This window comes from Drosophila simulans, chromosome 2L (genome assembly GCF_016746395.2).
Source record: "Drosophila simulans strain w501 chromosome 2L, Prin_Dsim_3.1, whole genome shotgun sequence".
In the NCBI taxonomy this organism is placed as follows: Eukaryota; Metazoa; Arthropoda; class Insecta; order Diptera; family Drosophilidae; genus Drosophila; species Drosophila simulans.
The window spans coordinates 20,015,698-20,033,525 of NC_052520.2; the positions used below are offsets into that span (position 1 = coordinate 20,015,698).

Here is a 17,828-nt window from a genome sequence, read left to right on the forward strand (position 1 = left end):
TTATTGCAGCTGCTTAGCTAAACGGTTAGATATTGTGGCTCCTAGGGCCTGTGGCTACACTCCAGCTTTAATGACAATCATTAGTGCCTCGCTCTCTGGCTGGCTGCCCCTCATATTTTGCAGCTATTAAATTATTAATAATTTGCAATTACCGCCTGGTTAGCAATTTATCAAGGCCTACACGCAGAGAAAGAGGATGCTGGCAGCTGTGGTGGGGGAAGTTACAATAAATTAGAACTAGTTGTATCGCTAATATATTCCACCGTGAATGTATTCTATTTTGTTACTCAGAAGAAGTAAGTCTGAGCTTACTAGGCTAGAAATAATAGCTTGTAAGTCACATAAGATAGTTTAATTCGAAGAGGCTTGAGTATATTTTGAAATTTATGATAAGCAACTCATGGAAATTACCCAAACAAAAGTCACATCAGGCTTAAAGTTAAATCGCAATCCTCTAGGCTAGAAATTTCCTTTTAAAGTCTTTTTTTTTCTAAGTGCTCTGGGCTGACGTCTGACACCAATTCATCCTGCAGCGTGTCCGTCCTCAGTTGACTTACAAAATCATAGGCTTCATGGAACCGACACATAAAACTGGCGCTGCACTGGAATTAACTCTTTTACTTGGACCTCCTAAAGAGTTAAAAAACCACCTGGTTCGCGCGGAGTTAACCCATTTTCAACGCAAACCCATGGATGTCAGTCGCGCAGATTCATCTGGCGATAACTCGACCTGAAACTGAAATTATAATGTAAACCACGATATCTGCATTGCATGTGTAGCAGTTGTGTTTTATGGCTTGTCTCATTTGCTTAACCATGGTTGTTTGTGGTTGAATACGTATTATTACATATTAATGGATCCACTGATATTCAATCTTAAGTGTGGAGAAATTCACAGTTTCCAGTACCCATTTGCCTTAAGCTTTTACTTTTGTTTCGACTTTAGGGCAAATGTGCTGTGGGTTTCCTGAGGCCCGTCCACGGAGGAAGTTAGCTATTATAAATGGCTCTTAATTATGGTTTGCAGCACCTCCGATTTAAGCATACTTCCCCAACTGGACCAGCTCATTTACTTTGAGGCGGAGACAGTAACTGACAGCCAAATCATTTATCATGCTTAATTACCCGATTGAAACAATTCTGTAATCAGGTATACCACTAATTATTCCCATTGTAATTGGATCTTTCCCTTCCTAAGCTTGAGATCTTAGAACTCAAGTTAGACCGAAGCATGAAATATTGCTCTTAATTAATGTTTAGTAACACATTATCTTTTACAAGTCTAGTACATGGAGTGTAGTTCGCTCTGCAGGGCTAAGTTATCTGCAGTAAATGAAACAACACGCTAAAGTCTATTTTCTCGACTATCAGATACTTAGCTTGTGACAGAGATTGAATTTGAATATCAAAATGATTCCGTACATGCTCATATCTCGAATGCAATATGCCAAGATGATGTTAGCCAAGAGCAGCCTAGAAACACTTTTCCGTGGCTGAGCATCAAGCCATGTGACCCACATTGGCCACCACATCCATCGTCAGCAGCTCATCATCAACGGTAGTCGTGAGTAGCGGCACAAACTCAGGAGGCGACAGAAGAACGACCCGACAGAACGTCATCGATATTGGTACTCTCGTTTGCATCGGCATACGTATACGCAGCGTTGGCTGGCTCCGATTCTCGATGGCTCAATTCGATCGGTGTCAATGCAATGCGATGCTTCTAACCCAATTCACTGACCACGCTAAGTTTTCAAATTTCTCGATGGCTGTGGAATTACATGCATACACGGAAAAATAAGTGGAGCTTCATCTAAATGATTTTATATGCGAGCAGTACAAAATTGTTCATTCAAGTTGGCACTCTTTTGTTTCATTTATTAATTACAATTCCACAATCCTTTTATCATTCATTCAGACTTTTAATTGTGAGATTCAAAATATTTTAGAGTATTTTTTTCACGTGTTCTGATTAACATAGCAAAGCTACTAGAAAAGGTTTTCCTCTGTTTCCGCCTTCTGTGCTCTGGCATTTGTCAGCGACCATTTGGCGTCGCTTTTTGGCCCAAAGTCTATCCACGAGAGTGGTGCGGTGGCTGAGCACTAATGGTCGGTGGTGGCTCATCTCCGGCTCCATCTCCGTCTCCGTTTCCATCGCTTGTGACCCTAATTACATTCAAAGCGAGCGTGCCAGCTTCGGGACACTTCGAGTATATTTATTATTGACTGCTGTTATTAATGCCCAACGAAAGCGCGTTTGACACCAGCTTTCAGCACTTTCCGCACACGAAAATTGAACAAATGTACACTGTGCAGCAGGGAAAAGTTTGCAGCACCTAGGAAAATGGTTGAAACTGAAAATATCTAGTTGTTTCTTTGTAATCGAATTTCGTTTCATTGAAGTTGGGAGGATTGATCTTCAAAACCGTACGGTTTGACTGGATCGTGGGGCAGCACAGTGCTGGCCATAAGTCAGCACCCAATGCATCCACATGAAGGCCATTCGATCCGCTAGGTGGAGTGATGAGTGATCGCGATGCGATTCGCAGCGCCTTTATTAAGTGCACCTGTCTGCGCTCGCACGTCGAAGATTAAAAGCAAACAATGGGTACGTCGGAGGTGGCCATATCGCACTACACTATACTATACTATATATAATAACGGAACCCGCGGACCGGTGCGAAATCGAAAAGTGCAACGGAAAATTGCACTGCCAACTCCGCTAAGCAATCCCCCCCTCCACAGCACACCACACATAGTTTTCCAAGCATCCATCGACAGCACTTTCATTTTCACGCTCATCCAACTCATCCAACTCGCGACTCGCTCACAATGGGGCTTATTAATCATATAATTATGTCGGGTTGTGTTGTGTTGGTGCCCGAGTAGTTCGAGGTGTAGAATTAAGTTAGTAAATCGTTGGCATTGTCTGCTGTCTCTTGACGTCTCTGTTCCGTTCCCCCCGCCCCTTGATGGTTAGTTTTTATGGATTTGAGGGCTTTCTGGGGTCATGGCTCTCGAAAAAAATCAAACGCAGCGGGATACGGCCTAAAGATTTGATAGTGAAATGGGCCGACTTTATGGAGCATTGGTAGTGGGGGAGGTGGCATGGCCCTTCGGGAATGCAAAGTGAAAATTCCGGGAAGAGCCCAGCTTGGGAAAAGTTCGAATTAGTTTGCTCAAATAGCGGTTATAAATGGTTTGGTTCTGGAGTTCGTGTTGGTGCTAAAATGGAATACTTCCATGGTGGGAAAACACCAAATGACCTTTGCTAAGAAGGGTCAGGATTGGAATAAATTATTTGATCACTTAAAAAGCTTTGAAACGGAGGGGAAGTATCATTAGTATGATTTAAGTGCCTTCAGAAGTCATTTAAAAAAGGTATTTGCACTTCCAATTTTTATGCATGAATGTTTGAACATCCATGCCAGTTTAATATCTCTAAGATATTGAGTTCTCTATTTAAAGTAAAACCAACATTATTGAGTTATTAAAATGTAGTTATAGAGACAATGGAAAGAGAAATTCTTAAGTGTAATCGCTTTTTATTAGAAATTCACTGAGGTCGTAGATGCTGAATTCCCTTGCCCGTCCGTCACTTTTAGTGAAACGAAATCAGCCCTCTTGGATTTGATCTACTCAAACTCAGGCAATGTTAATTGTGCAGCTTTCGGCGATTATCTTCGGATGGCTCTCACAGAGACCCATTAGGCTATATGTATAGCCTGGTTTATAGAAATCCGGCGAGTGAGGAAAGCAGCAAAGCGGCCCAAATGAGTTTCATCGGGCCGCAGATTTAATGGCCCAAACCCATTTAAGGTGGCTTACTACACTTTCGCCCTGCGCCCAATTCCGTTTATTTTGTTAGCTGCTTTTTCGCAATTATTTCGAGAAAGAGTTGGAAATTGCAAGCAAATAAAAATTAGCAAAACCTGGCAGAGTAAATAAACCAGGCAGAGAAGTGCGCGGTTGAAGCCCAAGTGGAGGAGCAATTGTGTGGGAATCTGGAGCAGATTCAATGGGAAAATTACTTAATGCGGAGTGGAGTGTAGTGTCGGGTTCAGGGAATACACATAGCCACGAAATGGCACAGAGATCTCCCACAATCTGCACAACTCTCTGGTCCGGAGGCCCTGCATCCGAGGAACCTACTTTATGGAGTGCCGGCAATAATATGCCACAACTAACGGGTGTCGCATAAAATCGCAATCAACGCAAGTCCCCCGGAAGATAACTTCGTGTTTGGATAGTCACTTTCCGCCTCCACAGCACTGAGAGAAATAGTAGGATACAGGCTCTATTAGTATATAATATATATTCTATAAGTAATATAATATATTCAATACAATCATATAATAAGAATTAAAGCACGCAATGTATATGCGAATTATAACTTATAACTTACTAGTAAAAATTCAGAATTTCCCCCAGTGTACCACGTCTGGTCCACTCCATTTGGTGTGTATATTTTTTTTGACTTTTGCCAACGGTAAATTGAAATACGCAGTTGATTAGCAGGGGCGGGATCGGGGGGCGTGGCTAGTTGGTTTCTTCTGGCCGTGACCGCCACCGTTGTCACTCAGAATGGGCCAAAACGCACGATGGAATTGGCCAGGCCAGCTAATTTCAAAGGTAAGCGCGTCAAGAACAGTTATGAGCTCCGAGCCGAAATGGAATGGCCATTCTGGGGAACGGGAAATGGGTATGGGGATTGGGATTGGGTCTGGGTTTGGGTTTGGGAATCGGTTGGCCATGGCCGTGGTCGTGGCCGAGAATGGGCCAGGCTGGCTTGTGGTGAACTGGGATGGAGCGATGGACCGATGGACCGATGGACCGCCTTGGGATGCCGCCAGCCACTCGCAAAACGAGACGAACCGAAGGAAGAGACCTAAAAATGTGCTTAGAAATGCGCGATGGCCAAGAGCGACGCGTTCTGAAGAAAAACACGACTTGAAACTGGTATTTAAACTAATGGCCTGAAGTGCATAATCGTAGCGGTGAGATATTCGCATTTCAACATATTACTAAGAAATTTAATTATAAAATTTGTGATATTTTCAGCAGTGGGTACAGATTTGTATGAGTGTTTATGTGATATTACATTTATATCTATTAGTTGCATTTTCAGATGTTAAACGAAGTAGATATGCATCAACTTATATATCCACAAAGTCAAATCAAATTGTAACTACTAATAATTTTAAGTACTTATCTAGTCTGTCATTTCCAGATTTACAGGGTATTTATGGGCAGTACAAAGAAGAGACAAAGTTACGCGTGCAACGCATTGCGACACCGAGAATGTTATTCGGGCTGGGATTGAGTTGCGAATGGGCTGGTTACGGTTACAAAGTTGCTGCTAAAGCGGCTGCCGCAAGTTGCACGTTGCAGGTTGCTGTTGCAGATGTACTTGTACTTGCACTTGCAGTTGCTGCGGCAACCGATGCGCTTCAACTACGTCCATGCATCAAGTTGGCTGCGAATTCTGCACGCCGCGGCGTCAGATACAAATACTAAACCTGATAGAGACATAACTTGCATGCAGCGATGCAGGAAATCAGCGGAAGGCAACAACAGCAGGTGCATATATCTTGGTGCACTGAAAGGTCATAGGAATAGTTCTAGTGAAATTCGTGTTAAGTACCTACAACTTTTGAATCTTTATTTGCAATGAGACGTATATCTTATTATATTTATTTAATTGTTCATGTTCTACTATGTTTTGGGTGCTTTTTGGAAAGTGTCACACTGTTTCTCGCAGTGCAAGGCCATAACCAGACTTGCGTCTTAACTTTGTGGTCATAGCCCAGGCCTTTGGATCTGGGCATGGCACTTCCACTTGTTATTCCACTGCGGTTCTCCTGCGCGCGGTGCGTGAGGGGAATCTCGTCGGGAAATGGAAAAGAAAATTAACCAGACATCAGGTTTTTATTTACGCTAAATTATGTTCGAAGCATCTGTAGTTACACTTTATATAGTCACCGCATAATGGTTATGGCCATGACGACTCACTGCGACTTTGTCGTTCTCGAATTAAAAGGGCATTTCGCCGGTGATGTAATTAAGGAATCACAGAGCTAAAGACCCGTTTTGGTAGAGTAGTTCTGCACATACCCATAACCATTCGGAGTTTATTCGCTTGAACCCGTTTGAACTTGTGGGAGAGGCACGATATTCCAGGATTGTAACTATGCATTTCTCGAACTTAAGCTTATTTTCCTCATTAATTTATATCTAGCTAGTATGTATCTTGGACCATTACTATTTACTAACTCTATATCGAGCAATACTTTTCAGTAGGTAACGATATTATATGTAGTATCATTGTATCTTAACCTTATTTAACTTTGTTCCTAGCCTTCCGAAAGTGATTTGGAGAACTTTCTTCAATATTAATAAAATACCAACTAAAATAGCCCCGATCAAGGCATATATATCCAGGTTATTGGCGGCTATGAAGTCCATGTGCACCAAGGGACTCTGGAGATGCGCTGCTCCATGGTGGCGAATGACGTACTCCGTCCAGAAGATCAACGAATCCCGGGCACTTGCTGGGCGATCTCGATAGAGCGAGGAGAACTTGACCACTTGTTGGCTGTATTTTGGATTTGACAAGATCTCCTGAACGGCAGCTCTAAAGGGTTCCTCCTCCAAGGTGAGCAGGCTGAGTGCGAGGCCGAAGCCACTTTTCACCATGGCATGAGCATTGCCAGGCTGGTCTCCAAAAACCGGCAAGGAGAGCATGGGCTTTCCGTGGTACTGAGCCTCTGTGATACCTCCTTTTCCGGCGTGATTTATAAATAGCTTGACGCTCGGATGGGCCAGTATGTCGTCCTGTGGCAGCCAACGGGAGTAGAGAATATTGTCGGACTTTCCGGGCGTCTGATCGAGATCCTCCCACTTCCAGATGACCCGCTGCTTCAGATTCGAGAGAACGCTGAAAATCATTTTCACTGTATCCGGCTTGATGTGGCTTCCCTGAACATTGGAACCCAGGCTCAGGAGAATCGCTCCATGAGTAGCATTGCCAAGGAACTCCTCCAGGTTCTTAGGCAGGGGATCCGGCTTATCCTTGATCTGAATGCCACCAATCTCAATGGCAGCTGGCACACTAGGCCGAATGGGTCCCTCGCTGGCTGCATGGGAACAGAAGAAAACTAATGATGTATTCCTAAGGATGTCCGTGTACTCCGGCATGGTGGGGTCATCCCCAAAAATCTCCCTGAGAAGCAAATCATTTAGACTATAAGGGATTCAACTATAAATCTACTTACTTGTAGTATTGGCGATTTCGCTGGTCGATTTGGCGCATAAATATTCCGTACAAAAGACTGTTTATATAGCTATCCAAACGCTGTCCAAAGGTCATGCCTTTCTCCTTCTCCACTTTATCATGGGGATTGCCAATCAGAGAGTTCAGCATCTGGCTGGGTGGACTGGGGGCCAGGACAACGACCGGAGCACTCACCTTTCTAGCGAATCCAAGTTGGTAGTCGTTCATGAAATAGCCCGATATCACCAAATCGAAGTGGTTGCCTTTGTTTAAGTAGAGCTCCTTTACTCGTTGGTCCTTCAGGACATCTGCCATCTTCCTCAGCATGGAGTCCATTTGACCTGACATGTTAAGAATGGAGAGCAACCGATTGGAGCTTGTACTCTTTTGTTTGGCGCCAATTGCTTCGCTCCTTTGCTTTATTTCCTCCTTGGTCATTGGCACTGCAACCAGGTTTATATTCTTGTGGCTAATTGTGGGCTCCAAAACCGTAACCACCGTCACATTGTGTCCCTGCTCTGCCAAAATCTTGGCCACTGACATCGAAATGATCAGATGCGAGGGACTAAGGCTAGGAAAGAGTCCTAGGATATTTGCTCCTTGAGCTCCGTAGATCAACGAAGTAAGGGCTAGGATAATCACAAAATAACTTTTCGTACGCCCAACCATTTTGATTGCCGATTTATAATTGAATGCCAGTGAAAATGAACAGGTCTGTATATTGGATTACAAAATTGAAATGACACGCCACTAAGTACTTTGTAGTGCTAGGTTGCGATAACCCAAGTGCTAATAAAATATCATCCATGGGAGTTCCTGAAACCTTTCATTATACACGTATTGATAGCACTTGCACTATCGCCTTTAATATACTTTTAATCTTTGCTGCTTTAAGAAGAACAAGTAGAATTCCCATGCTAATCTTATCAACAAATTGCTTGACCGAGAATGTTTACTCGTAAAATGTACGTCATTTATCAAAAGATTGCAGAGTTATCAATGAATTTTAGTATGATTTATCATGCCAAAGACTTCCAAATGCCAAACTCATCAAATTAAATCTGTCGACGAACTTTGGCCAAAACTGTCTTTAACCTCATAACCGCGAAAATTCACCCATTTTGAGCCGCAAACAATTCCCCAAATCGACACCGATTTCTAACCCCCTTCAGCCGGCTCCCCTCGGAAAACCACACATAATTCATAATAACAATCATTAAAAAGTGCGACTGTCATTAGCCCAGAATCTGGGTTCGGAAACAAAACAGAAACCCCGGCACAAATGATGGCTAAAAACAATGAGCCGCTCGAGCCGGCGACTGTTCCATTTTTGTGGTTCTGCCAGATCACGATTGCCCAAAAGATAACCCAGATGTTGGCTAGTTGTTTTGGGCCAAAAAGGGGAGGGCACCAGCATTTGGGTGCAATTTGCCGGCAGAATGCAGATCTGGGGATCTGACACGAATATCGGGTTCAGATCGGAGATAATTAGACGTAAGCTGGAGAAGGAGGTGGCCCAGTAATTACCCCTGGAAAACGAGCCCCTGCTGCGTTCGAACGTTAATAATCCCGGCCAGAAAACTAAAACAAGAAAAATGATCTCTATATTTGGCAAGAAATGGAAACTTTCTCGGGGCAGTTTTACTTTCGTCTTCGTCAGCTGCTCGCATTCTAATCCAAGACAGCGGCGGCTCATTAACTGGTTCGGCTGGCTTCTTGGCCAAGATCGTTGTCCTCATTATGCACGGCTCCACAACTCCACTCGACTCCCCGGCGGCTCCCCAATCGGTGAATGCACCACCACGTCATGCTCGGCCGCCATCTGGAGATCTCGAGATCTGGAGAGTGCGTTCGAAAAGGGAAACGGAAGCCCAATCCCACAGATTTATGTGTGCCACATGCTAATCAACGTCAAAGCGACAGGCCCCACTGTGGGTGAAATTTGAAATTTGAGCAGCCGCCGGTGGTTGCGGTGGTGCAGCTCCAGCACCACAGGCCCATTGAAATGGGTGAAGGTGAAGGCAAGCGCTCGGACTTATCGCGGATTCTTTCAGCCTCAGCCCGCACTTGAAAAAATAAGCAAGTATGTTATGAGCATTGTCGAGTACCTCAACTATCAGATACCCGTTACTCAGCTAGTGGGAGTTTGACGGTGTTTGGGGCGGTTTGTGGGCGTTATAGTAGGCGTGGCGGTCTTTAGAGCTGCGCCAGATAAGGCTTAACTTTCCAGCTTTTATGGTTCCCGAGAATTCGACGTTCATACGGACATACGGACAGACGGACGGACAGACGGACGGACAGACGGACATTGCTAGATCGGCTAGTTAATTTAAATGGTCGGAAACACATCCCTCTACCTGTTACATACTTTTCACGAAATACTTATAGTCTTAAAAGATTTTTTTGCTACTAAATAAAAAAAAAATAATAATTTAGACCTATATATGTTTTTTATAACTATTTCAATTTTATGAACTATTTTCCCAGTGCATTCTTGCTTGCAGATGAGAAAGTTTGTTTATCTAGTATTTTATAGTTTTCCATTTTATTTCTTCGGCTTTTGCGCGCGCGATCTTAACGCTCACTTGGTTTTTGTGTTCTAATAATGCAAACAAAAGGCCAGACGAACCTTTTGTATCTGATGGCGATGATGATGAAAAGCCGAACCTAATGGCTTTTCTATGCAAAATCCGGCGATCCCCAAGTCCAGGCACTTCAATCAGAAAGTTAGCAGAACGCCTTTCGCCGCAGTCTCATCGTGGGCAAGTCCCCACCGATTTGGGGTTTTTGTTTTCTGGACTCGGCTTGAACTTGGTATTTGACCGAGCTGGAGTCTTCCCTCCACCGAGTCAACAATAACCAGACGAGCCCGAGCCCACGACTGCAGTTTATGTCTTTTGTCGGTTTTCTCGTTTCATGTTTTATATTTGCCGGCTTCCGTTTGAGCCGGAGAAGCCGCTGAAGTGGAGAACCAAGTGGAGAACTTTGGGTACGTGGAAGAACTAAGAACGTGCGGAGTTGACAACACTTTGTGTGCCACTTTCATGCAAATCGCCGTCTGACGAGCCAACATCTTAACATAATTTCGTAATTTTGTTTTACGACCAGAAGCCCAGACACATAACACGTTCGTAACCCTTGATGAAGTCGGTTAGAACGTACTTCCGAAATTATAGTCTGATGATGATGACAGTGGGAACCCACATTTAGACTAGCTTCTTGGGCATAAGTGGGAACTTCGTGGAGGAGTGCTTCGATATCGGGAATCGACCTATTGACTGACTTTCATTTCCGCAGATTCGGAGTCAAATGTTTTGGGAAAGATTCGTTAGCGGAGATCATTCTGGGCCATGTATTTTTATGTATCCCGCTAAACTGCTATTTTCTCTTAACTATCCTATTATTTATAACTCGGCAGTGTCTGGTTGGCCTCCGTTTTTATGAGTCCCATTTGAAATTGTAGGTCAGGTTTCCAATTTGAAGAAGCTTGTATGTAATATGCAGTTAATCATCTTTTGCATTCAGTTGGCTTCTAACACCCCTTCTAATTCGATACAAATGTAATAAAATAAACAATAAAATTTAGTAGCTATAATATGTATGTATTCTCGGGGCATAAATAATTTATACAAAATCTTACATCTAGGAGTCTACAGACTAATCTCGCTCTATGAGAAGTGCCATGCCCGCTCGTCCTCCTCGCGATCGCAGTTAAAGCTTGGCCAGAGCCGAGTCGAGCTTATAATTATGTAAATCGGAGGATGCTTAACCCACTGGTGGATGATGGGGCTTCATTCGGAATCCAGGGGTCGGATGGGGCTGGGGGCGTGGCTATGCGCAGTCATCTTCAGCTAAATGCAGTTTTCTTTCTCTCAAAACTTTGACATTCAGCAAGACAAGTGGGCATAGCTGAGTAGCTGGCGGAGGAAGGCGGAGGACGCGGCGGGGCAGTCGGTGGAGCTGGGACAGGGGCACCTACAAGGTGCACTGGTACTGCTGCTGCTGCAGAGCACGCGGCAGCGTCTTGTGCGGCAGGTGGGCGGCCAGGCAGGGGGAGGGGCTGCGGGGCGGCGAGCGGATCCGCTGGCGCTGCAGCAGAACGATGCAAATGCTGATGATTATCACAGATAGCGAGACGGTTACCAGCACGCTGCTCAGATGGGAGCCAATATAACGCAGAACGGCTGCACAGGAAGAAAAAGGGATATGGAAAACTTTATAGAAATATTTCATTTATTCGGTCTTTAATATTAATAAAATAGCAATTGTTTTGGCCATTAATTAGAGGCTCTAATCTAACAAGAAATTTTAAGAAAGTTATTCCTATAAATCAAAATATATTTTTCTTAATTTTTCACAAATTTATGGGCATTTAGGAATCACGATTGTCGCTGACAGGCCACTTACCTTCATTCTCGTCGCTACCACCTGGTGGCGAGCCCACCTCCAACGGCATCCAGGAGCTGTGGCTCTGGTCGACAACCAGTTTGGCGTACTTGGTGCCCACCACAGGCTCCAAGTGATGTTCCTCCGCCGGCTCATCCGCCAAGCTGTTGACCTCGTTGAGGTTCAGAGCTCTGCCCTGACCTCTGGGCTGAGAAGCCTGCTCGGTGGTGGGCGTCGGGGCCTGCTCCACCACCGCAGCCTGTTCCACGGACTCCGAATCGGATTGGGAGTCCCGCTGGGAGTCCGATTCGCGAAGCACCAGCTCCGTCTTGTTGACGTAGCGCATCTGTCGGAGTTCCCTGCCCAGTCGCTGATCCTCGTCTGGCTCAAAGGGGTCGTTGGGCTCGTAGGCGGCGGCCACCCCGTTCTTACCGGGTACAGTGAAGCTTGCGCGGACCGTCTGCATGCCCGAGTGGTAGCTGCAGACCACCACAAAGCTAGGATTTAAACAGGGGTTTGTTAAAAATTATAAACCTCTTTAAAGGTGCCACGTTATACTACATATGTACTACGTATTTGTAGAAGAATAATAAATGCACTATGTGTGTATTACCGTCTTGTGCTGTGGGTAAATATGCCAAGGTTTTCCTGCACCGTGATGAAGGTCTCCACCGTGTTGGTCTCCGGTTTCACCAAGCTTCCACACTCTTTGTGATCGATCCTCATCGTGTACTTGTCCGCCGCATCGCTGGCATCGCCCTTGATCCCACAGTTTCCTCCATCCACGACGATGCGTCCTCCGAAGTACGGACCCGTCTCCACCTCGATCTCTGAGGCATGCGGCAAACACTGGGTGGCATGTGCGGTGACTGGTAGTTTTGGAAAATATATACGTTTTGAATAAGTACAAAGTATGACGTTTTCTGTACTTCAGCTTCTTACAAGCGTAAGTTGGATGTAGACTTAAATAATACTTGGAAAGCACTTACAGCCCTTGGTGGGTATGACGATGCTCTGGCCCGCCAGGTGTCCGGATCCACTCTCGATCTCATTCTCATCGTGGAAGTCAGCCCGGGCATTGGAGCTGCGAGTTCCGCCCGCCTGGAGGCGCTTTTGAGCCGCCGGACGAACGTGGAAACTGTATTTGGTGGCCATGCGCAAGTTGTCCACAGCAGCAGCAAAGTGGTGCACCTGGGAGCTACAAAAGCATTGAGTAAATGGTTTTAAACGTAACTTAACTTAATCGTATTCAGCTTTGCACTAAAAATTTTATCAACTATTATTGTATTTCTTTTTAGATGTTTGCCTGAAGATATTTTAATTTTCTACTGCTCGTTAAAGGCAAATCCAATTAAATTTCGAATTTAAAGTGCATCAACATTCTTAGGAACTTTTGCATTCCCTAAATGGAAGAACCACTTACCCTGAGGGTTCGTGCTCCTCCTGCTGATCCGTCGCCTTCTCGTTCTCCTCCTGGGACACCTCGGCGGTGGTGCCATTCACCAATTTGACGCGACACCGCTGTGGGCCGTAGTTCTGCATCTCGCAGTAGAATATCTGGAATGCCAGATCCCGGGGCGGTTCCACATCGCCGCTCATATTTGTCGCGTTCACCTGGTCCGCTCTGGAGCTGGAGTTGGGGCTCGAATCTGTGTCATGGGCCGACGGCACGAATTCAACTTCCCAGGTCAGATTCACCGATTTGTAATTTGGTTCACCGGCAACGCCGCGTATCTCTATTGAAGGTTACAAAAGCATGAGCATGGGCAGCAACGGGAAAACGGGGTTACAGCCAAGATTCGTGGCAGTGGCAATGGCAGTTGGTAGTTGGCAGTTGGTAGCTGTTGGTCTTGCATGCAAATCAGCCACCATGGTTAGTTACTTTGCTGCAAGAGCATAGGTTCGGGGCAAGGAACTCGTTTTCCGCCGCCTGAGTTTCAGACACGCTTTTGGATTAGTTCTGTTTCATTCGGTTGGTTTTTTGTGGACCCCACTAAGTGCTTGTTCCCACTGGCAGATCTGCAGAAGAAGATCTGAAGTGTGCTGCCAGTTGGAGTCCCCAGCTCTGCACTTCCACTCCAACAGCGAGTGATGGAGGATCTGGATCGGAGTGTGACGTGAATTAGCCAAGGGGGGCAGGCAGTTAAGACGGAATAAGAACTAGACCTGACGATGATGATGATGCTGGATGTGGCGGCTAAAGGGATGGGGCAACTTGGTACTTGGGCTTTAAATGCTACCAAGAGCTTTGGTTGAACGAGCTATAATGTACTATTAAATTTTCGAATTGCATTGATGCTGCACATTCTAATAAGAACAGAAATTATAGCTTAGTATTAAAAGTCAGCACAACAGCATAAAAGCTGAGAAAATAATGCACTTTACAAATTTAGTTTGCAAAAAACGCTTCCTCGGATTCGTAACAATAAATCCCTGATCAATTATCCATTAATCACAACGTCGAGTCCCGGTAAATTTCCAATTTTCCGTGCCCACTTAGCCCCGATTTCGAGGCGATTTCCCAAGCCCGCCAGCTTGGGGACTTCTTCTGAGCCAGAACCTTGCATAATCTGCAATTAGAAATGCCAGTTGCCGAAGCTAGCTTGTTTGTGTTTGGCCATGTAGTGATGTTGCCAATGTTGCAGTTGTTGCGGCTTCGGGTGGCTGTCTTTACCATGCTTTTCCCATGTTGAAATCATTGACACCGATTTTGTGTGTGGCTGTGCATGGTAGCAGCAACATTTTTAGGCGAATTTCGCACAGAGAACATGGAAAAGTGAAAAGTCTGCGATGGCACAAATTCTGAAATCGGGGCTACGACTAGATGCCATTGCTGAGCCAAAATCCAGCAGAAAATTAATAAAAATGCCACGCAGCAATGACAGACACTTCAATTGCAGCATCGCAATGATTAATGGTGCTCTTCGATCTTGGGAATTCTACTATCTATGACGGTGCACAAATTTTCGGTTAGGCCATATTTTCGTAAGCCGTCACTGCAGTGTTATGCAAGCCAGGAAGTGGAAGTGCCGATGAGACCCGACCAGAGATTCATTAATTTTCCATTGGCCATTGGCCACAGCCAGCGGGAAGTTCTGTAATAAAAGATCGTCGGACAAATTGCCTTCTATCATCTGGCCAGATCAATCTTGATCTGTCACCGTATGGCGGGTAATTGCACCGCTTTAGCTAATTCGATTAGAGAGAGAACGGCCGAAACGTGTGTTTTGTGGCCAACAATTACTGGCATTTTGTCGCGGCCTAATGACACTTTTGCTCTCCATTGAAAATCTCTTTGCGATTTCCGCTCTGCGGCTCTGGGCGTGGCAGCCGCCCTCATTTGGCGGCCAAAAGGAAATGTCGACACATTTCCCGCGTGCCCACATGATTGGCACACGGTGCAGAAAAAGCTGGCCGCCGGGCAAGTTCGTTGTCTGAGTCTTTCGTTTGCCACCAAGGGCAGACGTAGGGAAAATACCACAAGGAACCTAACTAGGTTCAGGGAAAAAAGCGCTTGATCGTGACCAAGTGCAATTAGCCAACATTCGACAAGAATAGGCAAACAGGAAAATTAACACGGTAAACAATATTGTGTTCCAGTTGAATATTTAAAAGGGGATTTGGAAAAATGTTTATGTTTCTATATAACATTCCACATCAGACGGGGTTTGCACTTAAGAAATCATATATTTCGTAAGACATAGGAGATTTCTAATTTGCCTGCTGCTTATGTGGATATATCTACCCTTTTGCTAAAAGGCAAATGAGTAACTAATATTTTAAGTTATTTTTTCGTGTGTAGCTGACATGCCTGCAACCGCAGACTTTTAGTAGCTGCAACTTTAACTGGCCCTGCGATTGTCTGAATTTATTCCTCGGCTCATAGGACTCACCATATTTGCTACCAGCCTTGGCATTGGCATTGCGGATTGCAGCAGTTGTTGCTGCTGTTGCGGTTGATTCGGTTGATGCGGTCGCTGCTGTTGTTGCTGCTGTTACATTGTTGCTGCTGCTTTTGGGCAAGCGGACGGGGGAGACCGACGGCAGCAGGAGCAGAAGACACAGCAGCAACATGTTGCAGCTGCCGTGGGCTGCCATTGATTTCGTTGACATTATTTTCGGTTGATTTTTTTAAGTTTGCTGTTTGTTCTCATCAAATGTGTGTCAGCCGGGAGTTATATTGGGCGATTGGTCGTGAGGGAAAATGCAAGTGTTGCCAGGGGACCCAAATGTTTGACTTCAGATACTTTATTTACCAGTAAACGTTAACGTATTTTGTTTTATTTTATTTTATGCACTATTTGGTAGCCAGAACGTATGGCTCTCACAGAACAATACCAGCTGATTGCCAAAAACCACTTTTGTCCGCAAATAAATCGCATTTGTCACAGCACAAAAAATCATAAATAATCCAAAAGCAGCGCCTGTAGTTTTGGTTTCCGAATGTTGCGACACAAGAACCGCTCGCGTTAACCTGTGCGGCACAACTGAATCAGCGGGCCAAAGGCAGCCCAACATCTGGCCAATTCGGATCAGCTGTTGGCCAGAAACGAAGCCGAAGTCGTAGTTAAAAGCGAACCAATGCCAAGGCCGAAAAGAAAAGCTTTCGCCGAAGCTTTCCGCTCTCTAGCGCTCTCTCTCCTATGAGCGATGGAAAATGTGAAAATGGCTTTTCCCTTATCAGCGGCCGCTTATCAGTTGACAAACAGCCAATTTTGCTGCTGTGCTTTCTTTTGTTACCAAAAGGCTATGTTTAAAACTCATGCATTGGGCCAAGCTTTTTCCATAATTAAGCCAGCCGGGTTCCATAAATTTCATCGGACCGAGATCATCACTTTCCCTTTTCTCCGACTCCCAATGTGGCCCATTGTCTTGTGGCTTTAGTTTGGCGTCTTTGTTGTTGCGTTGCCCAGCTGGCGGCTTTGATTAATGCTTAATCAGCAATATTATTGTTATTAGGTTTCTATAGCGGGCCGGGCAGCATTTTCATAAATAATTTGCCAGTTACTTTGTGCCGAGCGCAGTCAATTATAAGCTCGAACAAAAAGTTTCTCTGCCACAAAAGATGCCACAAAATAAATGAAAAGTGTACGCAACGAGTGGCATAATGAAAATATATAATTAATTGTTGGCACTCATTGCATAATTGAGGTCTTTTGATGAAGTCAACAGAAACTTTTAAAGCTATCTACTTTTGTCTATCAGGTATTTAAACAAATAAGGGTTGATCTCTTAAATAATATTATATATGCTCTGAAATGGAAATCATATTGTACTGTAGTTCTGTTGTGGTTATTTTTACGTAGAACTTCTTTGGAGTATTGTGTATTACAGTAATTTGTCCTTCGAAAAAACACAGAAATCAACATCTTTATTAGAGGTAATTTGCTGCTTATCGCTTGAGCTTTACCCTCATGATAAGGTTAACCATTTTATATGGCATAATTTCCACCGCTTCCGCTTCAGAAAAAGGTTTTAACCCAGCGACACGCATGGTAATTTCCTGTAATATATGTATGTAAGACCTTTGGTCCCTGGCCACCCATTAGTATGATAATTATCATTAATTATAATTAGACAGGTTAATATATGCGATGTGACATAAAGCCAGTACGTCTATTTTTAGGATGTCAAGGTTTCGAGGTTTTGGTCCTATATAAAAATGTCCTGGGCACCTGTAACGTCATGCTTCACTAGGGCGACACGAAGAGGCAGGTATTCCAGGAGCACACTTACCGGACATAAATAATAAAACGGAACGCCCCAAAGCCAGCAGAATGCCTCGAGTCCGTCACAGGAGTCTCCGAATCCCTCGACATTCGTGCGCACTTGGCAACACACATTCCACTAATTCCGTTAATTAAAAATTTAATGAGGCTCTCCGATCTAAATATACCGTCGACACGAAGCCCAAACAATTGGAACACCTGTTGGCCAAGTAAAATCCCTTGACGTGTTTCCCATGGGCAAAGGATTTCTTCGAGGCACCGGAAAAGGTATTTTGGGTCTCAAATTGAAATGTGTTTTCCATAAAATCAGTTAATCTGCTATCCCCTGGGAAAAATGGGTATCCGAAAATCGAAAGCGTTTTCCTCACACCTTTCATTTCGTTTTTTTTATCGTGTGCCTGAAAGTAGGCAGCGAAAGTCTTTCCTGCGCGGCGCATAAT

At 44.6% G+C, this 17,828-nt stretch overlaps 2 protein-coding genes across 2 annotated transcripts; both read right to left on the reverse strand.

Annotated features, from left to right (window-relative positions):
* Positions 1-5,713: 5,713 nt before the first annotated feature.
* LOC6732919 (UDP-glycosyltransferase UGT5) lies at positions 5,714-8,002 on the reverse strand. The gene is made up of 2 exons (XM_002079987.4): positions 7,275-8,002; positions 5,714-7,222 (listed from the first exon to the last, which is right to left on the reverse strand). Exons 1-2 carry the CDS (start codon positions 7,940-7,942, stop codon positions 6,322-6,324), a joined length of 1,569 nt encoding a protein of 522 aa, XP_002080023.2. The 5' UTR covers positions 7,943-8,002; the 3' UTR covers positions 5,714-6,321.
* Positions 8,003-10,854: 2,852 nt separating this feature from the next.
* On the reverse strand, positions 10,855-16,215 carry LOC6732920. Its single transcript, XM_002079988.4, has 6 exons — positions 15,553-16,215; positions 13,083-13,395; positions 12,649-12,857; positions 12,273-12,528; positions 11,681-12,156; positions 10,855-11,457 (listed from the first exon to the last, which is right to left on the reverse strand). The coding sequence occupies exons 1-6, from the start codon at positions 15,770-15,772 to the stop codon at positions 11,249-11,251; spliced, it is 1,683 nt and encodes a 560-aa protein (XP_002080024.1). The 5' UTR covers positions 15,773-16,215; the 3' UTR covers positions 10,855-11,248.
* Between the last annotated feature and the right edge of the window lie 1,613 nt (positions 16,216-17,828).